General features: G+C 40.2%; 4 protein-coding genes across 6 annotated transcripts; 2 read left to right on the top strand and 2 right to left on the bottom strand.

The window, feature by feature from the left end:
* The first annotated feature begins 945 nt into the window (after window positions 1-945).
* Window positions 946-5,830, top strand: knop1 (lysine-rich nucleolar protein 1). Of its 3 annotated transcripts, XM_067583241.1 has the most exons (8): window positions 1,002-1,055; window positions 1,579-1,690; window positions 1,779-1,853; window positions 2,100-2,168; window positions 2,285-3,547; window positions 3,652-3,723; window positions 3,890-3,958; window positions 4,830-5,830. In XM_067583241.1, the coding sequence occupies exons 5-8, from the start codon at window positions 2,333-2,335 to the stop codon at window positions 5,133-5,135; spliced, it is 1,662 nt and encodes a 553-aa protein (XP_067439342.1). In that variant the 5' UTR covers window positions 1,002-1,055; window positions 1,579-1,690; window positions 1,779-1,853; window positions 2,100-2,168; window positions 2,285-2,332; the 3' UTR covers window positions 5,136-5,830. The 3 variants fall into 3 exon arrangements, with proteins under 3 accessions (XP_067439338.1, XP_067439328.1, XP_067439342.1); XM_067583237.1 differs by lacking the exon at window positions 1,579-1,690 and having other exon boundaries at window positions 946-1,055; XM_067583227.1 differs by lacking the exon at window positions 1,579-1,690 and having other exon boundaries at window positions 952-1,055; window positions 1,753-1,853.
* Window positions 5,831-5,892: 62 nt separating this feature from the next.
* On the bottom strand, window positions 5,893-11,067 carry exosc1 (exosome component 1). The gene is made up of 8 exons (XM_067583252.1): window positions 10,920-11,067; window positions 9,681-9,796; window positions 9,333-9,407; window positions 9,119-9,207; window positions 8,983-9,016; window positions 8,822-8,872; window positions 8,458-8,542; window positions 5,893-7,175 (listed from the first exon to the last, which is right to left on the bottom strand). The coding sequence occupies exons 1-8, from the start codon at window positions 11,050-11,052 to the stop codon at window positions 7,069-7,071; spliced, it is 690 nt and encodes a 229-aa protein (XP_067439353.1). The 5' UTR covers window positions 11,053-11,067; the 3' UTR covers window positions 5,893-7,068.
* An 849-nt stretch (window positions 11,068-11,916) lies between these two features.
* On the bottom strand, window positions 11,917-15,437 carry pgam1b (phosphoglycerate mutase 1b). Its single transcript, XM_067583213.1, has 4 exons — window positions 15,056-15,437; window positions 13,412-13,686; window positions 13,123-13,303; window positions 11,917-12,566 (listed from the first exon to the last, which is right to left on the bottom strand). Exons 1-4 carry the CDS (start codon window positions 15,192-15,194, stop codon window positions 12,400-12,402), a joined length of 762 nt encoding a protein of 253 aa, XP_067439314.1. The 5' UTR covers window positions 15,195-15,437; the 3' UTR covers window positions 11,917-12,399.
* Window positions 15,438-17,621: 2,184 nt separating this feature from the next.
* pi4k2a (phosphatidylinositol 4-kinase type 2 alpha) lies at window positions 17,622-24,081 on the top strand. The gene is made up of 9 exons (XM_067583202.1): window positions 17,622-18,115; window positions 19,838-20,038; window positions 20,127-20,258; window positions 21,163-21,316; window positions 21,409-21,470; window positions 21,602-21,701; window positions 22,359-22,492; window positions 22,586-22,645; window positions 22,846-24,081. The coding sequence occupies exons 1-9, from the start codon at window positions 17,777-17,779 to the stop codon at window positions 23,005-23,007; spliced, it is 1,344 nt and encodes a 447-aa protein (XP_067439303.1). The 5' UTR covers window positions 17,622-17,776; the 3' UTR covers window positions 23,008-24,081.
* The last annotated feature ends 26 nt before the right edge of the window (window positions 24,082-24,107 follow it).

Below are 24,107 nucleotides of genomic sequence, written 5' to 3'. Positions count from 1 at the left end.
TAATTGATTTAATATTCTTTAATAGTTAAAACCAAACAAAATCAAAATAAGACCAATGACATATGTACCATTCATGTGGTGTCAGAATAATCAGAAAGAAATAGCTCCCTACTGGCAAAATTCATGAGCGCCCCCTTAATTTGGGAAAGTTGGTGAAAATTTTGCTACACGACTTGTCGAAAGTTGATGTCATATGCTGCATTCACGTGCTCCTCAGATGGTCCCAAGTCGTTTTTCCAACTTCAGTGTGTTTATCAGCTTTTAAGTCGTAATGTGGAAACAACACGGACACTACAAAGATTTTTATATAATAATTATTAGATTATTTTGTCCCAGACTTGTTGCTGAACCAGTACATTCCCTAAAACCACTAAAATATTGCTATGAAATATGCGAATTAGTAAAAAGTTTCTTGCTATCAACCATTTACTTTCGTCCGCCATGTTTATGCATATATGACGTCAAATTTGTGGCATTTGTGTGCCAATATTGTCGCCGACTTTCTCAGATGTTGCTCTGATTTAAGGGTGCGTTCACGTAAATTTTCCCAGTCAGGAACTTTTCGATTATTCTGACACCACATGAATGTACACAATATACGCAGAAACATGGCGGACAAAACTAAAGTATGGATGATGGTTAAAAAAAACCTTTTTATTAATTTATGTACTGCATACACATTTTTTGCTCGCATGTAGTTTGTAATATGGTATTAGGTTGTAACCGTTAGTTGCTGACCACGTAGATTGAGCTAGATTAGTTAAAAAAAAGTTGATCCGTTTCCTTTGCTCTTCGTTGTCACGCAAAAACTGGAAATAGATATCAGTGTGTTGAATAAACACTCTGAACAATAAAAAGAATACATCTTCTTTGTAGCGTCAATGTTGTTTCCACATTACCCACTTCCCAACTCGGGAAATGGGACCATCCGATTAGCAAGTGAATATAGCATTGGTTGTTAGGGACGCCTGGCTCGTTGCTAACCGGAACGAAACAAACTACTTCCAGGTTAAGAAAGTAAACGCACATCCACGTGAATTATCAGAGAGTAAAAAGTAAGTAAGCCGCTCGTAAAATTAATATTTTGTTATACACTATGCAACCATAATATAATAGTCGCACAGACTGACCGATTAGTTTGTTTCTGCAGCGGTTTAACCTTTAGCTGTCATGTAGCTGCTGTAAGCTAAGTTAGCTGTAGCATGGTTCATACCAAGAATGGTGCTATGAATAAACTCAGCTCCCTCTGCCTGCAAGGTTTTTTTTATCTTGCTGTGGTTCTGAATTTGTTACATATGCCATTGAAGATGAAGTTGAAGCATGCATGTTATCAATGTTGTTTAATATCAATCTGTTAAGTTGGCTCACTTATCAACATGGGGGTTGAAAGCATTAGAGCTGCAACTCATGGTTATTTTCCTTATAGATTATTTTGCTGGTTACGTTCTCAGTAATCGATTGACGCTAATCATTCTATCTCTTAAGGTCAGTAAATAGTAAATAATGGCAATCACAATTTACCAAAGTCTGAGGTGCGGTGAAGTCACCTACAGTATTTGCTTGTTTTTTTCTTAACAGTCCAAAGCCCTAACATAATTAGATCTATCATCAGACAAGTCAAAGACAAGCAACACATCAGTACAGTTGAGAGGCTGGAATGAGGGGAATGTTTGGCTTTTCTGCTTGAAAGGTTATTTAAATGGTTAATTGATCATCAAAATAATTGGTTAGCATGTTCATTTGCATCTGCAGAGCACTCTGTTCATTTCATGTTTCAGACGGATTCAGATGAGGAAGTGATCTTTGTTTCTGAAAAGTCTGCACCTAAATCCAGTGGGATTACCATTGATCAGGTACTGATACGCAACATCAAATATCCCACTTTTAATTATGATTTGAAATGGAATAATTTGCGTTAACCCATTCATGTTGCAAGAGAGATTAATTGTCGAGGATTGACACATTAGATTTGATGATTTGATTAGATTAGATTACATGAATGTACAACTTCTTAAATAAAAGAGTAATTGGTGTTACTGCATCAAGCGGGTTTGCATCATTTTCATATGTTTTGATTTGATTCTGCTCTCTTCCTGCAGGCGAAGCGACTGGCCCTGCAAAGAGAGATTGATCAGGAGTCCCAGCCCAAGCAGTCAGCCAAAACGCTGGTTAGTATTTACTGCTCTGTTAGTCACAGTCATGCACATGTATTCTACATTCCTGGTTCTGTAATTTCATCTCAGGGAAAGCTATTAACTTCTAGTAATTGTATTTCTCTCACCAGAAAAGCCAGAGGTCTGTTGCTGTGGAGCGGTCAGAAGGAAAAGTGAAAATGAAGATGGAGGATGAGAAGAATGAGAATCCTGTAAAGAAAGAGAAGAAACAAAAGACAGGACAAGCCTCTCTAGCTAAAAACAAAAACTGCGCTGTTTATGACGGGAGCTTAGCAGAAGTGAAAAAAGAAAAGAAGAAAGGCAAAAGAGTTGAGGCAGTGGTTGATGAAGAGGAGTCTTGGGATGGAGGTGGTGAACAGGAAAAGAAGAAGAAGAAAAAGAAGAAGGAGAAAGTAATCACTGACTCTTTAAATGATGCCAACGGTTCTGATGTCATGGATGGAAATGACGGAGTAGTTAACAAAAAGAAGACAAAAAAGAAAAAGCTGGCTGAGAATGAGAATGGACAGGACTCGGTACAAGAAAACGGTGAGGAAAAGAGTCAGAAGAAGGATAAAAAAGTAAAGAATAAGGCTTCACAAATTCAACCAGAAAATATAAAAATAGAGGAAGAGGAGGAGAATGTGCCAAAGAAGGTTAAGAAAGAAAAAAATAAGATGTTAGTTGCGAGCACAGAGGAGACTGAGGAGCACATTAAAGAGAGGAAAAAGAAGAAAAACAAAACTGCTGAAGAAGTTGAAATAAATGTAACGAAAAAGAAAACTAAAGCAGCTGAGAACGGAGTGAAGTTAGAAACACCAGAGGGAGACGTGGATGAGGTTGAGGAGGTGAAAGTGAAAAAGAAGAAAAAGAAAGAAGTCAAAACTGAACATAAAGCTGCAACTAAAGAAGATGAAAGTGGAGTAGAAACACAGGAAATCAAAGACAACAAAAAGAAGAAAAGAGCAGCATCAGACAAAGATAAGCCTGAAGCTGCAATTAAGGAGGAAATGGAAGAGAGAGACAAGAGAAAAGACAAATCCGCAAAGAGTGAGGTTATCATAGAGGAAGGGAAGTCAAAGAAAAAAGGAAAAAAAGAGAAGAGAAAAAATGCTGTGGAGGTCAGCGGAGAAGAGGAGACAGAGCCCAAGAAGAAGAAGAAGAGGAAAAAGGCTGACTTAAACGGAGAAGAACCATTAATACTCAAATGTGAAGAAGTTGAGGAGGAGGGACAGAGTAGTGAAACTCTTGTGACGGCGGCCGGTGACACAAGCAAGAAAAACAAAAGGAAGAAGAGCTCATCTCAGGAGGAAACGCAGGTAGAGGATGTGTGTTTTGAAACCGGCGCAAAAAAGAAGAAGAAGAAGATCAAAGAAGAGGTGGAAGACCAACATGTGAGTGTGTATTGTCGGAGATTAATGACACTGAGCTTGGATTTTGTTTTTTTTAATTTGTAGCATGGTTAGTAAAACTTTTATCGGGTTTCTTTGTGTTTCAGGAGTTGCCCCAAGTGGATGTGGTCTTCCTGTCAGAGAAGACTGGAAACACTGATGAGACGACCATCAACCAGGTAAACACGTCTCTCACTGATATTTCACCTCATGAGTCATCATAAATACATTTTATAAAATCATCTTGTTTCTTTAATCTGCTTATCTGCTTCTGAGTGGTGTCGATCAAGTAAGTTGTTTTATGCAATGACGCTTAATGAAGTGTATTGTTGTGGTTTGGCACAGGAGAGAAGACAGGCTTTACAAAAGGAGATTGACAAAGCTTCTCAACCTCCAAAACCAGCTAAACCTTCGGTCAGTATCAACCCCTGTCCTGGAAAGAAAATATAACAGTGGAATCTCTCTTTGGCTTTTTGCCTTAACGGGGACATAGCGTGCTTTTTGTGAATTTCTGTTATTTTTATACTGTTATGATGTATGATGCATATTTCAGATCGGATTCGAACTTGAATGGATGTATTTGAGCGATTTCCATTTCGAGTAAAGAACAAGAAAAAGAAGTGAAATCCTACTACTATTGTTTGTTTATGTAGCCTCTCGAACCATCAGAAGTCTGTAGAGTGGCAGCTTCTGGAAACTAACCAATCAGAACAGAGTGGGCTTAAAGAGACGGGAGCTAAATCCACCTGTTTCAGATGGAGGCTGAACTGAGGGGGTGCTTAAGGGGCCAGTGTAAGATAAATAAGGAGTTTTTTTTAAACTGTAAATTATGCAAAGATATTCTAGCAGAGGCCCAGTATATAAATATAGACCTGGAAATGCATGATATGTCACCTTTAAAGGGTTACCCAAGTGTTTTAGTATTGCACTGAAATTGCGGGAAATGGGAGAGCTGGGTAAAAAAAAAAAAAAAAAATGGTCAGAATGCATTTTCCATACATTACATTTCCCATAATGCAACTTAACAGCATCTTACACCAGACCCTCCCTACCTGATAAATGCTTGTGTCATTTAAAGTCCACACTGGCAGTTTGTAATGTAGGCTTTCAGTTATAAATATACAGTCTACAAGCCTGAGCTGAGATAATGATGATGTCATCAGGAATATTTTCTCAGACTTTTTCTGTTTTCACAGGCTGATCAGATAAACTGAGACCTACGTGTCTGAATCCACTTTAACGCTCTTAGTTACTGACATTTGTCCTCAAAATCTCTGTTCTTCAGGGTTTCGGCCAGTGGAGCACAGCCCAGTTTGACAGCTCTGAACAGCAGCAGAAGTTCCTCAGGTTGATGGGCGGCTTCAAAAAGAGTTTCCAGCCGGCTGCGACGAGCACCGGAGGAGCAAATATGGCAATGGGGAAAGATCGACAGCAGCAGTTACAGCAAAAGCTTTTGGGAGAGTTTGAACGCGCCCAGTCGCGCAGAATGGACTTCAATAACAGGGGGGCGGGACTCGGTTTCACTGCACCGTCCAATAAGAAGTTCGCCATCGACATCAATGCATGTCGATCAGTCCGCTTTGACGATTGATCAAAGTGTGTGTGGTCATCTTGAACAGATGTGTGTGTGTGTATGGTTTTTATTTTTTATGTGTAACGTGTTTTAGCTGCAGAGTTGCGCGCTGTCATGTTTGCTCAGTTCCACTGAAGAATCAACCTCTTACAGATTACTATGAAGACCTGTATGTAAATAAATATCAGACAATGAACACAACACAAAATGCCCTTTGTACATACTGTAAATGAAACAGATTGTTTAACAGACTGTTAATGAACCAGACTGTTTTTATGAGAATCAGTTTATCATAGGAGTTCATGTGTTAACATTGTAATGGCCTGACAGTGTTGTTTTCCTCATTTCAGTTTCATTCTGTTAGTGTTGCAGACAAAAACATTTTGAGCGAGTTCATTGTTTATATTCGTTCTCATGATGGTAACAATTGACTACAAGCATCGTGTGCAGTGTTACATACCATGCTGATTTGACCCGTATCTCGACTGCACATCAGAATATTTTTCACAAGAGGAATTAGAGTAAGAGTGTTCATTAAGGTGTGGGGAGAAAAAAAAAAAAAGCTTGCTGCGTCTTTGTGTTTGAGGAGCAAAGTGAGTCTGATGTTCAGTCACAGCACAGCCATTGAACCACAGATTTTTCCTGCCAGTTAAATACTTTAAGTGGAGGTGTGTATGTGTCAAATACTGAATAAAAGTTTTAGTTACAAATCACTATTCCTCACCTTAAGTTTCATTACTTGCATCAGTCTGGACAAAAGGAGGAAACATGTTGATGGTTTTGATAGTCGTTTTATTTCATTCTTGCACATGACCTCTGCTGTAAAGTGAGGAAAGAATAAGGAAGAAGGAAGTCCAAGTACGCTTTGCTTCAAAGAATGATAACATGAAAGCATTTCTGCTTGTTTATTGTAGGCTCACTATTGTTTCACATTGATAATGTGCTAGAAAACAAAAAAGAAATATATGACTATCACATGTCGTACTTCAATAGTCTGTGCTCAGTAGCTGTTTCTGAACATAAAGCTCTCTTAATCACATTCATTTTCCTTTAAAAACTAGGCTGTGGACAACATTTGTCCATCAGTTCACTTGAAACTGGAAAAGCTTGAAAGGAGCCTCGGAAGATTAAAGTGTCTTTCAACTAAACTGTTTTTGTCACTTTTATGGACAAGGTATAAAAAAACAAGTCAGCCACCTACATGACATCATGCAATCCGAAGTGCAATGTGCACTATGCATCATTTTGGTCAAATCCTCCTTACTTCAGAACACATATAACCACTGCCCTTTGCAATGATTTCTCTGGTTACAAAATGCAGAGTGTTCGTTTTTCTCTTCACACAAGATGCAGTCTTGACCAAACGTTAAAATCACCTGAGCGACCTGATGATGTCATAATTCTTATTAGCAAAACTGAGAGCATCCTGCATCTATGAAAGACACCTTTCTTTACTAGGTGCAAAATTCTGATGCTTTTAGCTTCTCAACATAGTGATCACTTAGAAATCTGGAGATTGTCAGCTGCGGTGTAACATCCTGAGTAAACTGAGTCATTTCTTCTGTTTACAGTTCTCATCAGGCTGCCATCAGGCAATTTATAGGCAACTTTAAAAAACCCACACCGCTGGCAAATGCTTTCAGATTTCCATAAACATGTCTTAACAACAGTCGCTGCGTTGTTTATGATGCATCCTGACAATTTTGCAGTTTGGTCTGATGCTGCATCAGTGTTTTCAAGCTGGCATAATCGTATGATGACAAAATGTGCAGATGGAAAGCTACTTATACACTTAAGAATGACATGAAGCCAGGAAGTAGCCAACGATATGCGTGTCGTCCAGTCTCTCGTAATACATCTGAAACAGAGTCGGGAGGCTGCATGACGACAGTAAGTGAAGGAGGGAGGGGAAGCTGTGTGTTCCTTGTGGGAGAAAAACGTTTCAGGACTCTCATGCCTGTAGATACTCCGGCTGCACTCGCGCCACTTTGCGGAATTCTTTGGAATGTGTTCGAGGACACTGCATCTCACACCAGCTGATGGGAATCATCTGGGCACCTGGGAAAGGTAGCAGAGATGTGATGTTATGTAGAAAAACAAGAAGTATTACAATAACCGTAAGAGTTATTGGAAACTAAAAAATTACAAAACATTACATGCAAAAATAAGGTATATGTGGTGTTATGTTCAAAATCAGACTCTTAGTCTTCTATTCTTCCTTCCTGAAGCCTTTTGGTCAGGTTCAGAGAAATGTGGCTCCGCTATAATGGGAGGTTAATCCATAAGAAGCCATGGTGACGCAGGTGTCACCAACCCTTTCAATGTTCTGGAAAATTCCTTATACAGCTTTATCCTTGATTATAACTCATGAAGTCCCTAAGTGACATCTACTGAACATCCTGGTGCAGTCATGTGACAATGTGTGAATCTGTGTACCCGTGACATCACTTCCAAAATGGCAGTGTGCCTGGTCAGCAAATATGACAGAACTAGCCAATTGTAAAAAACTTTATTTTTGTTACTAAAGGTAGGTTTCAACCCATTTAACAATTCTAATGCTTTAATAAGACGTCCTGTATTACATTTAACCTGTTCTGACCACATTTCTTGAACAAATTGATATAAAACAAGTTATGGAAATATCATTATGACATATATGTTACATTACAGATCTTTGACACTGAAGGTAGAATTCAGAAATGTGTTCCTTGTGGTCCATTTGGTCTGTTTTATATTCCACATAATTTTCCCTTAAGGATAAAAGAGTCCGGGTTCTTATGGGTTAAAGATACCCTGTGGAGTGGCCTGTGTGAGGCCACTAGTAGCACTACGGAGCAATGTTTTTACAGGTGGCACAGAAACACAGCAATGGAACGCACCAACAACAACAGAGAAGAAGAAACCATTGATGTAAACACTGCAGGTTTCAAACGTCTAAGAAAATTGGAAGGAAATGTATTCAATATGATTTTTTTAGGCCTCGAGGATAAACACAATGAGTTCTGGTGGAAACACTGAATGTAAACAGAAATATCGTTTCATAAGAAAACTCCACAGGTCACCTTTATGATGAGATTAATTTAGCTGCTCGTCAGAATAGCTGTAAGTGCATTTTGATTCAGTTGATTAACGGGGGAGACAACTAGACGGGCACAGCTTCATGACTGCTGCTGTTACTCTAAAAATATCTGATGTCTGAACAGTTACACTTGCACCACCTTGTGTTGAAACAGATTTTCATTTGTGCAGATTTGTGCTGGAATCCTATTTGAAAGAATTTAGATAAAAGTTTTGATCTGACAGAAGCAAAAGTCTTGTTTGACTGAGAGCTGACAGTTACCTGCTTCACTGTGTGCCACCACCACTCCCAGTTCATTCTCCGCCGTAGTCAACAGGTAGTTAGACTGCACATCACCGAGAGAAATCTGACATCTCAGGTCAAGGGTTAGCAACACAAAAGTAAATTCAAAAAACCAAAAATGTACAACTGTCATGCATTACAATCCTCACACCTAATGTAAGAATACCAACACACTACAAGAGATAATAACCACAAATAACTTCTTTGGAGGTTGATTTTGTTTAAGTCTAAGTTTAGGAATGAAGGAGGCTGAAAAAATGCAGTATGGTGGCTGTCATGGCCGACTAATGTTACACTACAGAAAAAGGTATTTGTCTTTGACCCGGGGGCAGGTGAAGGATACCACTTTCGCCAGGACGATGTCACCAGGTCTGAAACTTTTGTAGGTCTCCACCTGTAACAATAAAAAAAACTTTACACTGATCATGTCATCTCAGTTTCAGCAAGTAAGAGCTGCAGAGAGAGCTGCTGATGATCTGAGTGAATACGAGAATTCAAGCGCACCTTGTCTTTCTCTGTTGCTCGCACGTCTTCTTTTCTAGAAAGACAGAGAGAGAGAGTGAGCTCAGTTTTAGCAAAGACACTGATATAACATGACCGTAGAACATTAATTCACTATGGGGTTAGTTTTTGGTGTTACCTGATGGTGCCTCTGAAGCGGTCCTTGAGCGGTGTGGAGCCTACATAAAGGATGTGGACCTTGGCGAATCTGGGGTTGATGCTGGTCACCTGTCCAGTCAAAGAACAAGGCAGACAACCTTTTTGATAAACAGATATATATCTAAACTGTGTAGAGTGTAAGATCAGTTAAACAGATCACCCAATTGTAGAAAAAAATTGATCCGCTTTCATACCTTACAGGTGACTATTGCTCCTACATCTGGTAGTAGTTGTGCTTCTGTTTCCCTCACCACTGAGATTACTGGTAACTAAAAAAAGACAAAAATAAAAACACATTATTTGCACACAAAGCTCACACAAAACCTGTTACTTTCTTTTGATTCCATTTTTTAAAGCACAGCCTGAAGACCTGTCACTCAAACTATGGTTCATATCTCATCAGAGGCACTGAACAGACTTATTATTTCTTATTCACAAACATTGTGCAATACCATCACTTTGGAACTCTTCCATGTCTAAATGCTTTTACAGCTTTCCCCACCTCTCTCCCACATTATCTCCGCACCCTCCACATTCCTCACCTCCTCTCCCTCGTTCTTCCTGAGCACATAGCCTGCTAATGAGGAGTATATGTAGCCGTGCCGCATGTACACTCCTGTGCCGGGAATACAGTCTTCTACACTGCATAGTTTGTCACCTGAGCAAGAAGAGAAAGACAGAGGAAGTGTCAGTGAAAGAAACATTAGAGGAGGAGGGTGTTAAAATACTGGAGAAAGTTGTGCATATTAAATGTCAGAAATTCATAAAGTGTTTTATAGCAGAGCTATAATGAGCTAGCCTTATCATTTAGACTGTTATCTGCTAATTTGATTGATCATGAGACAAGATAGGTTAGGATCTGTGTGGACTACCACCTTGGCAAAGCAATTTTCTGGTATAAAGTCTGTAAAGTATTCCTGGGTTGTTGTTTTTTTAACCAAGAACTGTACACAGCTTTAGAAGCTGTAGAAGACCACCCTTGGACATTAGGAATGAAAGTGAAACTCATCCAGAAGCAGTCTTGTCTTGTTTTAACTAATATGACATCTGTGTGTTCTTTGTACTAAAATGCCCTTCATATAAGTACAATTGTTGCTCTAGAATAACTTCTCTAGAGTCACTGTAAGCCCTTAAACCTTGGTATTAACCTAGGCATTAACATGACATGAAATGTCAATCCTGCATGATCTTTAAAGGGCTGACACCACGCCAGGTTCCTCCTGCCATGTAATTATGTTTACATGCTACTTTAACACAAAGATAAACCACCATCACACCTCACAAAACAAATTTTGAAAGCGTGAAACATTTTTTGACATTTACGACTGCCAAACGCACATTAAAAGCCATGGGTGAGTCACAACAAGTGCAAGAAGGAATGCTGAAGTCCTGCCTGAGGCGATGGGCAGGGCTGCAGAGGAAAACCTGCCGTAGAAAGTAAATGTCAACAACTTTCAGCCCTGCACGACTACATGCTTGTTTTAACGTAAAACAGGGGGGCACACGGCCAGGGAAACGTACAACTCCCACTTACGTTCACCTGATACGAGTTACTTTTAGCAGCCACAATTTAATAAGCAACGTTAGCTATGCTACGAGGCGAAACCAACCCCACGCATGGCAGCAGGTGATAATTAACAGGATTTCACATTGTCTGACTACATTTTCACTCCAAACAGCGACGTCTACAAAATCTAACATGAGCAAGAAACTGCTGAACGATGTGAAGTGTAATGCAGCTGCACGCTGAGTTAAATTAAAGACATATTTGCGGGACTCACCTGGAACACACAGCTTCATGGGCGACATGTTTTCGAGAAGAGTAGACCGTTCGTCGATTGGCTGTGACGAAAGGCTCGGGTTGATTCTGATTGGTCGCTTAGGAGAAGCAGGACAGCCAGCTCGGTCCGCCATGTTTGTTGAGGCACATGGACCACGAACCACATGCTGATGCGTCATAGCAACACAGCACACATATTCTGACCCATGTAGCGGGTTGTTTATGAACAAATAGTAATTTCTTATTATTGCAAAGTACTGATATTAAATTAATAGTAAATTTTTCTTCTATTTCTGTTTCTATTTCTTTTAAATTTGCTCGTTTTATCTTACACTAAATTTGTTTTTTTTAAACCCAATGATTTTATGATTTGTCTATTATATATTTCTGCCTTTGTGAAGCACTTTGTGAGATGGATTTTGAGGTGCCCAGAAGATTATTATTATTATAAACCAATTAAGAAGACATTGATGCAGATTTTAGACAATTCTGCTGACCAAATACTGATTGTTTGCCAATTAATGCTAAGTCATTTTTATAATCTACTGAAATTTGCCAGTTGTTTTCATTAGCATTCAGTGACATGTAATTTCCATGTTGCATTCTGATTTGATCACCATAAACACAAACAGATCATGTAAAAATATATTGGTATAATTTAAACAAATTCATAATTTCACATGTGCAGATTTGATCTGAAATCACATGGCTTACTGGCAGAACATTCATGGGTAATAATGGACAAACAGATTTAGTCTCATGTAACCCCTTGCAGATTTCTCCTTCATTTGTTAACTGTAAATGTAATTCGGCTATTTCATTTTTGTCTCCTTTGTTTATTTGTATGTGTAAGCATCTGTATATGCACTAAATTCCAAGCAGGAAAAAATGTAATAGTACGGGAGCAGCTACAGAATGAGTACAATATTTCTTATTTGGCTACTTGCTTGAATGATGGACATTGTACTGAAAGAAAGATATCAGACACTGAAAACAGATTTCATCACATAATGGCTCACAACATTTATTCTTTTTCTCACAACACCACAGCAAACAAAATTCAGCAGTGTAGAGCATATCAACTTGCCCAGTGTTACTTCCTAGGTTATTCTGTTCCCACTCAGTTTGAACTACACAGATTGTAAATTGGAATACTTGGGGTGAATCTGCAAAGTCAGTAAGTTTGCACCTATTCGCTGGTCCCTAATTTGCAATTTGGTCAGTGCATAAATCATATTACAGTTGATATCCATTGTCTAATAATGAAATCTATGTTTCAATACCTTGGTATGTCACAAAATATAGACCAATCAAATCAAACACTAGATTGTATATTTGTGTGGTAGCTGCATCTTAATAAAATAAAGTGCACAATGTGTGTGTGAGTGTGTGCAAGTCTGTGATGACACTAACAGTAAATGACTTTGCTTTAACTTGATAACTGAACAGCACATGATTGATCTGTACTCTAGAGGAGTCTATTACTTGGCCTTGCCCTGAGCAGCCACAGCTGCCATGGCCTTCTTTACGGTCTCCTCGTCTCCCAGGAACTGCATGGGTCCTAAAGGCTTCAGGTTTTTGTCCAGCTCGTACACAATGGGGATGCCTGTGGGCAGGTTCAGCTCCATGATGGCCTCCTCTGACATACCTGGGGAACAATAACGGACATGCAGAGCTTATAACCTATTTGCATGGGTGCCTTAAATGCATCTCATCAACTGATGCAGACTGAGGCAAGCTTCACTTCAAGTAGTGACTCAGCAACAGTTGCTGCTAGCTGGATATGGTGGCTGCATGCACAGCGTTGGGGCCTCATCTTTAAATTGAGTTAGTCAATAAAAACAAGATGAGCATTTTACCTTTGTTAGTATGGATTTGGTTTAAGTTGGTATGGATAATATTTTCACTTTTACACTTATTCATAATGTATTGTTCTTGAATCAAATAAATTGAAATAATTCACTCTGCCCCAGTTGAAGCTTAGACTGAGTTTTCTAAAAATTAATTAAGCAACTGAAATTAATTCAGGCTGTGATTTTGTTTTATAACCTTGAAGCATTGTTTGGTTAATGAGATTATTCACTGATTCAGTGTTGAGTAACAGTGAAGTTGTCAATAAATGCAAACGTTCCGATAGGAATTTCAAAGAAGAAAAATACATTTGGCACCAGAAGCTCTTCTTAAGTCCCTACTCTGTCTCTTACCCTCAAGATGCTTGACGATGCCACGGAGACTGTTGCCATGGGCGGCAATCAGCACCCTCTTTCCCTCTTTGATCTGTGGAACAATCTCTTCGTTCCAGAAAGGCAGTGCCCTGGCAATGGTATCCTTGAGGCTCTCACAGGTTGGAAGCTGATCCTCTGTCAGGTCGGCATAACGCCGGTCCTACCACAAATGAGAAATGTAATGTTGTCAATTGTGTTACAGTGTACAGCTGTACAGCGTATGTAACAGATAAACAGACAATCGTTCATGGTTTTCCTGAGGGGTCACCTTGCTTATGGTCTGATAGAAGTCATGCCCCTCATCCATGGGTGGGGGTGGGGTGTCAAAAGAGCGTCTCCAGATCTTGACCTGGGCCTCTCCATGTTTAGCTGCTGTTTCAGCCTTGTTCAGCCCGGTCAGGCCACCGTAGTGACGCTCATTGAGGCGCCAGGTCCGGTGGACGGGCAGCCACATCTGGTCGATGCCGTCCAGAACATGCCACAGGGTGCGGATGGCCCTCTTCAGGACAGAGGTGTAGCAAATATCGAATTCATAGCCAGCGTCTGGGGCGAATAAGAGACAGGACATGAAATATACATCACTCAATAATATGTTAGTAGACAGCTGCATACAAATATATTTTTATCATAGACCCAAAGACAATAATCTGCATTGTTTATTGCTCCTTTACTGACATTTACACATTTGGTTTTGCTTAGTCAGTGGCTGGGTTGGCCACGTGACAGTGGCAGACTGTCAGCTCTGCAGAATGTGCCTGCAGATGATTTTTTTGGGTCACAGACAACCAACAGGAGTGTGTGTGCCAATAAAATCAAATAATGTGGTGGACACATCTGACACAATAAATAGGTGAAAAAAAAAATCACTTTGCAAATAGCAGTAACCCATATTGATAATTTAGGCGTCTTTTCTTTGTGTTTTTTTTGTCATATTTTGCTTTTTTCACTAAACCCCCCACTAAAAATTATGACTCTGCTTATGAAAAATGTGACCGTGATAATGAACAAGTATTGTTGATGAACTGTTCTCCACAAGGACAGAAAGTGTTTAAAGGAAAGGAAACATGTGAAATAAAAGACTCTATACGGTTTATATTGTGATCCTCCTTTTGATTATTTTCGTTTTCTGTTGTATGAAGGCACATATATACATATACATTTACCTTTGTCATAGCAATCACATTTAAAAAGCATGCAGTGTTGGTAGTTGTGTATCTGGTAAGAGGGCACTTTTAGTAAAGTTGCACATAGTCTTGTGTCAAAAGTAAAAATCCATATATATGCCTTCACTATGCTATTGAAATTATTTTAACTGAATTTGACAATAAGTAAGTAAAAGTCTGTCTGCTTATCTAAAAATCAGAGCATCGAAACTTTTGGCTGAATCTGAGCTGAGTAACTGAGAATACTGTAGGGGCCTTAAATCTGAACATGTGCCAACATCCCAGTGATCATCCCAGTAAACATCATCATGGGAATTTAACAGCAGATATCATCATGAAAAAATCACTACACAATACATACAATATTATTTATCAAAAAAGGTAAGAAAAACATAAAATAAAGATGTTACAACAGCACCAGACTGTCTGGCTGTACTGGTGTGCGGAACCATCATGGTGATCATGATGATCTATTGCAGACTGAAAAACTGGTGAAACCATTTCCCACATTTAGGCCACTTCCCTCTAGAAATGCGGAATAATAATACAACTGTTTCACTGAAAAGAATAACCGTAGCCTCGCCTGATAAACACTCTTTCTGTCACTTCCATCCCTCCTCTCATGCTGTCTCTTGCTGTGTCGCAGTGGGCCGACTACCTGTTTCCCCATCCGGCAGAGTTGCATAAGCACTGGCTTAATCCAAAGACCGACAGAAAGCCCGATTAGGCCCTGTGACATTATCTGATACCTTTCAAAGCCTGTCCTCCTCTCTTCGCCTCCTGTTCCCCGGTCTCACTCAGGTCCGCGTCGAACCATCCGCAGAAGCGGTTCTCCTGGTTCCAGCAGCTCTCTCCATGGCGGATCAGTACCAGCTTGTACGCAGCCATCCTCACACAGATGCCCTCTGCGCTGTATTTCCGGAAACTTTGGGGTAAGTGACTCTTCTTCAAATGCGGCAGCAAAGTCTGCAGATTGGTCCTGACTTGGCCGCAACCCCACAGACGGCTACACAGAAGCGGGCGCGGTATGTTCGGTAGATAGGAGAGATGGTGCGATGCAGCACTGGGTCCACTGGGTTTGCTGGTCTGTCTGAACTTGACAGATCTCACGAGGCGAGCCCTTTTCCTCTCTTCCTGCTGATTTCCACCAATCAGAAGGCGAGCTGTGTGCACCGGAGGAGGAGGGAGGCAGGATGATGCGCACAGCGGCACGTCCACACACCCAGCAGTGCATCCTGCGGGCTGGCGTTTGTACATCTTATGGAAAAAATGCCTTTTTTTACACAAATTAACATCATGAGTGATGACCATGGTCAGTGGGAAAATACTAGTGTACATATCTTCAGATACCAGTCACAGTATACTACATGTTTGCCATATTAGAGTATTCAAACAGTAGCCTACATCTTACTGGCCTATTATCTGAGATTGCTCCAGCAGCACCAGCAGTCCACTCTTATAACTCCTCCATACTTTCAGCTGTTTAAACCATTCAACTATCAAAATGTGCAGCTCTTTAAGGACATTTATGCCTAAAGAGCTGAACATTTTGCTCATTTCATCCTCACCCCCTAAAGATGGACAGAATCATTAAGTGTTGATGTGTGGTAGAAAACCTATTGAATAGCTATGTTGCCTCACTCACAGACGTTCATCCACAGATACTAGAGACTAATTCACAAACATTTATTGAGACTTGTGTGAGTTGAATGTCTGACTTGCACTTTCAGTACCTATTTTGCTTATTTGACTTGAGACTTAAAAGCAAAAACATTCAAGTCTTGAGTTGTTTTGACCTGGTCAATATGAATAAGTAAAACAACACCAGAGAGCAAGCATGGCCACACATCTTGAATGTTTTAATTCTTAGATCTAAGCATTGAAAACACTATGCATAAACACTGTTAGCACATTTTTAAAATAAATGCTGTGTCATTTCAATGCTTAGCAGTCACAGATTTGAAGGTCGCTTAACTTGCAGTTTGGTTATGAAGATGTGACGTGACTTGGCCCTAAGGAGTTGAGACTTGTCTAAGATATGGCCCCAAGAGCCTTAAAAGAAGCGTGACTGATATGACCATTAATGCATTGAATTTTCAAAGTACAGCAATATGTGGTTAGCAAGCATTCATAAGTGATCCAGAATTCTTGACCTGGACACCAGACGACAGCTGGTGCCACCCCTGAACTTTGACCTTCATGGTGAAGGGGGAAGGTAGTCAAAGTTTGCGTCTCAGCATTTTGGGAGCAACACAAATGGAAGGAGTCAGGGGTGCACACGGTCCATTATGGGGCACGTAAGCTCACAAGGCTAATACGATTGGACTGATTATAAACTGCTGCCTTTGTTAATTAGATTTGTGTAGCATTTATACTTCTATGTGCAGGTCTACTGCTGATATCTCCATTAAATGTCAGTGGACATGAGTGACAAAGTCACATGAGCAGGCTGAATAGCGTACATGTCATCCTTGTGATGTTGAAACCCTTCAGTTTCATTATAAATACATAGTAAGTTAATTCTTCAGCAAGATTGATAGACGATACTAACAGTAGTTTAAATGTTATTTTTCGCCTGAACAAGACCCTTTTACTGCAATGATCATGAATGAACCCATGACACAATGCTCTGCCCTCATGCTTTAAAAAAAGACAAAACTTTTGTCCAAGGTCTCATGCAACTAATACTGAACAAAATAGATTAAAACACTTTGGGGTTACAGACAAAATGCATTTGTTATCCACTGAAAAAGGCTGAAATTGAATGTGCTTTTGTTAAAAGACTGAGTGTTGTTGCTCACTAGCAGGCCAATGTTGAGGACATCAGACTGAAGATAAACGTTTAATTTGTTTCATTATTACTGATTAAGCTGTCATGTGACATAAGATTAAAAGTGGACATTGAATTAATGAAATGATGGCAATGACTTTCAATCAAATATAGGATTCAAAAAAAGATATGGTCTTTCAAAAAAATGTCTTTTCAATGAAAAAAACCAAAAGAATTCATTCCTTTGAATCTAAATGTGTCTTTAGAGAAAAGACAATTTTCCAAGATTTACTAGTTTGACACTGGCAAGAAAAACGATTTTTCCTCAGTCCTATAATAACTGATATTAATCAAAGGATTTTTAATTTGGAGTTAATTGATTGCACTAACTGCTACGCTCTCACATGTCTTCCGTGGGCGGAAAGATGATCACCAATCAGCGTTAGAGATCGGCTTGTTGACAGGAGTATTTGAACGCTGATTGGTTTAAAATCAAAATACTCAACAAGCCCCGCCTCTTCCCGGAAACTGACAGTCATCTGATTTTCTGTTTTTTTGTTTCTGTGTTTCCTTGTTAGCCAACGTCAGGACTAGCCAACAAAACAACCGTCCCACTTTCTGTCCCTCCTCTGTGTCTTCTCTTTCTCCAGGAGTTAGAAATAACTTGTCGTCCACCTCCAACAAATAATAGAAAAAAAACATGGACGAGACGAGTCCGCTTGTCTCTCCGCTCCGGGACTCGGGTGATTTCAGCTACTGTCCCACAGAGCCCACCAGCCCGCGGGGCGCGTTTGGAGGCACGCCGGGCTCTGTGGTGCGCATCCCGGCTGGCAGTCCGGGGCGCAGCCGGGAGAGACAGCCGCTTCTGGACCGGGACCGTGGAAGCTCGCCGCGAGAGCCGCACAGGAACGAGTTCCCGGAGGATCCCGAGTTCAGAGAGATCATCCGAAAGGCCGAGCGAGCCATCGAGGAGGGTATCTACCCCGAGAGGATCTACCAGGGATCCAGTGGAAGCTATTTTGTCAAAGACTCACAGGGGGTAAGAAGAACAGCTGCTAACACTGATCTACCGACCGCTGCTGCCATCCTAACGGCCCCTTTGGGTGATCCATGAAATCTGAGGTGTTATGTGGGATGCAGTGAAGACTGTTTATGATAAAAGTGCCACTCGCTTCTAGGAAAGGCCTCTTTCTAACTAGCCCGTGATGACTTTGCAAATAGGCTTTAAGACATGTCAACTTGACCCCACATCTCCCCAGTTTAAACCAATAAACAAGACAATTTTAGAATAGGACAGAATACAATTTCATTGTTCACCAAGGTGGAAAATAGTTTTTCTTTATCTGGAAGTTAAAACATGCATGTGCAGCACATAACAACAACAATAACAACAACAGCATAAATACTTCAAGTAATGAAAAACAAAATATACCTAAAATTTAGTCTTTAAAAACTGAACAAGTCATTTATTGGTGGGAAAAATGAGTTCTTATTTATGTTATTGTAGCATCTGCCTAGATTCCCCTGAAGTGCTTTCACAATCAATGTGACTGTGGCATTGCTGGTAGGTTTTCATCATTTCAGATCCTTCTGCCCTAAAAGGGTAGTTTTAATCTGTGAACCTCCATCTCTGACACACAGTCACAATGATGTCAACAGCAACACTCTAGTAGATAACATGCTTTTCCCCAGTTATATCAGGTATTGCTCCTTCTATGTCTTCTCCTTTCTCTGTATCGCATTTCCGGGTAAAGATCAAAGTCCTAAGGATCTAATCAAATTGAAGAGGTTGAGCACACATTGCTGATTTGTCACAGCAGTTGTAACCACTGTCTTCGAGTCTTTTGCAAAGTGCTTCACATTCGAGACAAATCAGAGAATCACCATATGAATTATTATATTGTTTCCTTACATTTGTCGCCTTGACTCTTTCTAATGACGCCTGTTTCTCAACAGTAAAATTCAATCAGCACTACTGGAGCCGACCAATAAAAATATTGAGCAACTCATTGTCCTCTTATTACGCTCCTATTTATGGGACATGTTGAAAAAGGAAGCGTGTCTGTGGTTTGTGTAGATGGATCCTCATAAATTACACTTGTTGTATTTTCAGTTCAAGATAGGATAGTCTTGGTACTTTTATGTGCCTTTTTCTTCACTGTTACAGCACAGACATAAGTATTCTAGGCTGAGTGTGTGAGGTTTTTATCCAATGACCCTGCTCCCGTCGCCATCCCCCCACCTCTCCAGTTTCTTTACTTAGTCACCAGTGTGCTTAGTAGTCATGTGCTAGCTCTCTGAGGATATAATTCTCTTCTATGACCAAGTTTCATGTTGTAATCGGTGTATGTGTGTAAGTGTGTGTGTGTGTGTGTCATACTAGTGCAACATGTGATTTCTATAAACAACTTAAAAGTAACACCGCACCCAAAAATCTATCTTTTGCTTATGAAACATATATGCTTGAAAGGCGTCTATAGAAAGCTTGTAGTTTCAGATTTTACAGAGCACATTGGCCTCAGCTCCTAGTGGATAGTGACAGGTTTTCACTGACACAAAAAGGCATATTTTCAAATAATCCTCTTCTCCACTGTCCATCAGTTTGCTCATTATATTTCAGTTATATTTTAAACAGATTGCAAAGGAAAAAAATCTTAAATTAAAACATTTATTTACCTCGAAAACAACCAAATCTTGTTTTGCTTTGACTTTCTGTCTCCGCCTTTCATCCTCATTCTCCTTTCTTTGTCTCCCTCTACAGAAGATCATCGGAGTGTTCAAACCTAAGAATGAAGAGCCCTATGGCCAGCTGAACCCAAAGTGGACTAAGTGGCTCCAGAAACTGTGTTGTCCCTGCTGTTTTGGTCGTGACTGTTTGGTCCTGAACCAGGGTTACCTCTCCGAGGCTGGGGCCAGTCTGGTTGATCAGAAACTGGAGCTCAACATTGTTCCTAGGACCAAGGTACACATGCACACGCATCTGCATTATACAAAGCAACAAACCATTTGAGAAACGTTACCTCTCTTGATCAATCTTCTCCACTCCACAGGTAGTGTACCTAGCTAGTGAAACGTTCAACTACAGTGCCATAGACAGGGTCAAGTCTCGAGGAAAAAGGCTAGCCCTGGAGAAGGTGCCTAAAGTGGGCCAACGCTTCCACAGGATTGGACTACCACCCAAGGTAAGCTGATGAATTCTTATTACACCAGTGATGTAATTCAGTGAATGATTTGTGTTCACTGCTTACCAAACAGTGATTGTCAAAGGATATATTCACTTTTAGAAGTGTTGGATGTTATCAGTTGATTGATGTTCAATGAGCTGTCCACTCTAACCTCATTTGGTAATTACCTTCTTTACCCAGAATAACATTCAGCCACCCAAAGAAAGGTATTACTTTTTATAAATCCTAAAAATGGCATCTCCTCCTTCTCCCTTATTGAAAAATCCAGAAACTATGAATATGCAAATATTGTTCATTTCCAAATTTAAACTGCTGGATACAAGATGTCTCCTACTTCACTGTAAAGTTCATTCTCAGTGTTTGTGAACTGGAGGCTTCAAGTTTCAACATCACACTTGTGAAAGTTGAATATTGGACCACGACTGGCTCCGAAGTAGTTGTCATATCACAAATCACGCTTGTAGGCGCACTTCTTAAACTCAGATTTTCGCTGAGCACAGAGACACTTTCCACCTTCAGCAGATGAATGTCAAAATAGCTTCCAGTGTCAAACTCTGCACAAACATCATTCTGCACAGTGAAGCTCAAACATCCAACTGAAGAAACAAGAAGAAAAACACCTTCTAAGTGGACGAGAACTTGAAATGACATGACACGATTTAATATTTAAATTTGACTCTGGCATTAACGTCATTTTAGCTTTCACAACGTCTGTTTGTCAAGTCATCCACATGAATACAAGAAATAACACCGTTAAGCAACAAATGACCCATTTATTTTGTATCCAGGAGAACAAGAAATTAGTTTAAATCATTTCAGTGCACTTTGCTCGATGGCAATACAATATAATGAAATGAACCAAAAATCCAGAGCGCTGAGGGATCTGTTGCTACTCCACCAGGTCGGTTCCTTCCAGCTCTTTGTTGATGGGTACAAGGATGCAGATTTCTGGCTGCGGAGGTTCGAAGCGGAGCCTCTGCCTGAGAACACTAACCGTCAGCTTCAGCTGCAGTTTGAGCGGCTCGTAGTCCTCGATTACATCATCAGGAACACAGGCATGTAGTCATCAGGGCTGGGTCATCATTTCAGGCAGTGTTCTCAACAAAGCACTCTGTGTTGAATTTGAATGATTTTTCTGATCTTCTAGATAGGGGAAATGACAACTGGCTGCTGAAGTATGATTGCCCCATGGACCCTGTCGGGAACAGGGTGAGAATGCGACACACACACACTCACACACACACAGCCTGAATCTTTACATAAACTTTTTAAGTGTTGATCCTAATGGCGGAATATGTTTATGTTTAATTCCTGTATGTGCCTTCACTCCCTTTCTGCAGGACACAGACTGGGTGGTAGTAAAAGATCCTATCATCAAGCTGGCAGCCATAGACAACGGCCTCGCCTTCCCCCTCAAACACCCAGACTCCTGGAGAGCCTGTGAGCACCTATATCGACTTTGTTTTAACCAATTATGGCTCTAAACCTTGCTGTTAGAGAATCTGTTAATCCTTTTTCAACACTTATGAGAGAAAGTTGTTATAGTATTTTTGTTACAGCTGTCATGTATTTTATATCTTTATCCATCTCTGTTTACCTGTCTATATATCCATCATCAAAGTTTCTCTAAAAATGGATTAATATGTTGATTATTTCCTCAATCGATCGATTGTCCTATAAAATGGCAGAAAATGTTGATCACCGTTTCCCAAAGCCCAAGATGCAACCTAAAATTCTTGTTTTGTCCTGACCAACAGTCCTCAACCCAAAGATATTTAGTTTACTGTCAAAGAAGACTAAAGAAACCACAAAATATTAACATTTAAGAAAGTGGAACCGGAGAATTCTGGCATTTTTTCTCAAAAAATTATTCAAAAACGATTAATCAATAATCAAAATAGTTGCTGAAAAATGTTATGTTGATCATCTAATCGATTAATCAACTAATTGTTGCAGTTCTAATACTAACTGTTCTAGTTCTTACTAACTCTTTAACCTTGTCACTATAGATCACTTATTCCATCACCCTATTAACTCTCCAGCTCGTTACAACTAATGAATATTCATTAAGACGCCTTTTCATTGTCCAATCACCAGACCCGTTCTACTGGGCGTGGCTCTCCCAGGCCAAAGTTCCTTTCTCCCAGGAAATCAGAGAGCTGGTCCTGCCCAAACTCTCTGATCCAAATTTCATCAAAGACCTTGAAGAGGATCTCTATGAACTATTCAAGGTATGGAGTGACTCTGATTGATTGAGGATAACTCAGTTCTGTGGCTGTAAACATTATGTAAAACATATATGTATCGCGTTTTGTGTCCCATAGAAAGACCCTGGTTTCGACAGAGGACAGTTTCACAAACAAGTGGCTGTAATGAGGGGGCAGGTGAGCAAAACTGAAGGCTTTTATTGTATTTAGATAACATACAGATACACCAGTCCACCAAAACCAAATAGGGGAAGTCATACTTCTGAAAGAAATGGTGTCTACCAATAAAACTGTTACTTCTCAGATGAAAGTCTTTGTATGGAAGCATACATTGAACGTAATTTAAAAACAAATCTTGCCCTTTTTTCTATTTTAAGATCCTGAACTTGTGCCAAGCCCTGAAGGATGGCAAAACACCCCTCCAGTTGGTCCAGATGCCCCCAGTAATCGTGGAAACAGCTAGAGCGCCTCAGAGAGCCAACAGTGAGTCCTACACACAGAGTTTCCAGAGCAGAAGACCCTTCTTCACCTGGTGGTAGGAAAAGAGCAGCAAAGAGGAGGACGAACAGCAGGAAGCCAGCGTGTCCATGTGCGGATGGAAGAGAGGACAAAATGGAATTTGAAATAATCATCCTCCCCTCCTCTCCTCTCCTTACGGATACTTTGGTTACAAAGACTGAGTGAGTGGGTGGAGAGATGAGGCCAAAAGAGGAAGAATTTCACAACATATCTTCCCCGTTTGCCTCTGTGCCTTGTGTTGGACGTCAAGAATTTACGCCTAAATGATAAAAGATTCTGTACCTTGTTGCGAGAGAGAGATTTCAGTGAGATGTCAGACTTTTCTGTTGGTCTCCTGGGTGCACATATGCTCACTCACATATGCACGCTAGTCAAAAGCCTCTCATGCTAGGTTTTTGGATGGGAGGTGTTGCATTCCATGTCGTTTTTTTTTTTTTTTTTTTCATTACCTCTCTGCCTTTTAATATTCACCTGCATATTCCCTCCCACGCCGTTAAAAGCTCGGGGTTGGTGAAAGCAGTGGTGCCACTAGTGATGATCAGCTTTTTATTTTTTTAACAAATAAGGAGAAGTGTTCATTGTGGTTAAGTCTGAAGATTTAGAAACTGGACGTTCAGTGGTGGTGTGTATGTCTCACTACACAATGAACACAAGCCACGTGAGCTGGTTTCACAGTCACTCGTTGCTCCTCCTAACTGTTTAGAATAGGATCTGCAAGTCATCTGGAGTGATGTTGGAGAGCAGAGAAACTTTTTGTTAAAGAAACACATTGTCTGTTAAGCTAAGTACAACTGGCTTGTCTAATTTTTCTTCTCTCACTGATGGTTTAAATCTGGCGAAGAAGACAAAATTATCCCATCTGCGAGCAGGTAGAGCAGGGTTATGGTGGCTGTCCTAGTCCACAAGCTCCTGTTTGTGTCGGCCATCTTGATTGATCGATTTCTGTTACTTATTCTGACTCGCGATGTGGACCCAAGTAAACAACGAAGTAACTTCCTGCTGTACTGAATTGAAATGTATTGTGACAATGCACTGTATAATTTGTATGTAATATTTAATGATAGATTATAATTAAAACATATTCCATTAATACAGATGACTTGTGTGTTTGTGAATGAGA

The sequence above is a fragment of the Thunnus thynnus genome, chromosome 3, assembly GCF_963924715.1.
Source record: "Thunnus thynnus chromosome 3, fThuThy2.1, whole genome shotgun sequence".
NCBI lineage: Eukaryota > Metazoa > Chordata > Actinopteri > Scombriformes > Scombridae > Thunnus > Thunnus thynnus.
The sequence above is the reverse complement of the archived record's forward strand: the minus strand, read 5'-3'. Positions and strand labels throughout refer to the sequence as shown.

Coding starts and splice junctions, on each gene's coding strand:
- knop1 (XM_067583227.1), top strand. CDS start 1,770: ATGTTTCAGACGGATTCAGATGAGGAAGTGATCTTTGTTTCTGAAAAG. Junction 2,169..2,284: donor AGCAGTCAGCCAAAACGCTG/GTTAGTATTTAC, acceptor TTCTCTCACCAG/AAAAGCCAGAGGTCTGTTGC. Junction 3,548..3,651: donor AAGAGGTGGAAGACCAACAT/GTGAGTGTGTAT, acceptor TTTGTGTTTCAG/GAGTTGCCCCAAGTGGATGT.
- pi4k2a (XM_067583202.1), top strand. CDS start 17,777: ATGGACGAGACGAGTCCGCTTGTCTCTCCGCTCCGGGACTCGGGTGAT. Junction 18,116..19,837: donor TTGTCAAAGACTCACAGGGG/GTAAGAAGAACA, acceptor CTCCCTCTACAG/AAGATCATCGGAGTGTTCAA. Junction 21,702..22,358: donor CCCAGACTCCTGGAGAGCCT/GTGAGCACCTAT, acceptor TCCAATCACCAG/ACCCGTTCTACTGGGCGTGG.
- exosc1 (XM_067583252.1), bottom strand. CDS start 11,052: ATGGCGGACCGAGCTGGCTGTCCTGCTTCTCCTAAGCGACCAATCAGA. Junction 9,797..10,919: donor CATGAAGCTGTGTGTTCCAG/GTGAGTCCCGCA, acceptor CTTCTTGCTCAG/GTGACAAACTATGCAGTGTA. Junction 9,408..9,680: donor GGAAGAACGAGGGAGAGGAG/GTGAGGAATGTG, acceptor GTCTTTTTTTAG/TTACCAGTAATCTCAGTGGT.
- pgam1b (XM_067583213.1), bottom strand. CDS start 15,194: ATGGCTGCGTACAAGCTGGTACTGATCCGCCATGGAGAGAGCTGCTGG. Junction 13,687..15,055: donor AGGAGGACAGGCTTTGAAAG/GTATCAGATAAT, acceptor TATTCGCCCCAG/ACGCTGGCTATGAATTCGAT. Junction 12,567..13,122: donor CATCGTCAAGCATCTTGAGG/GTAAGAGACAGA, acceptor ATTGTTCCCCAG/GTATGTCAGAGGAGGCCATC.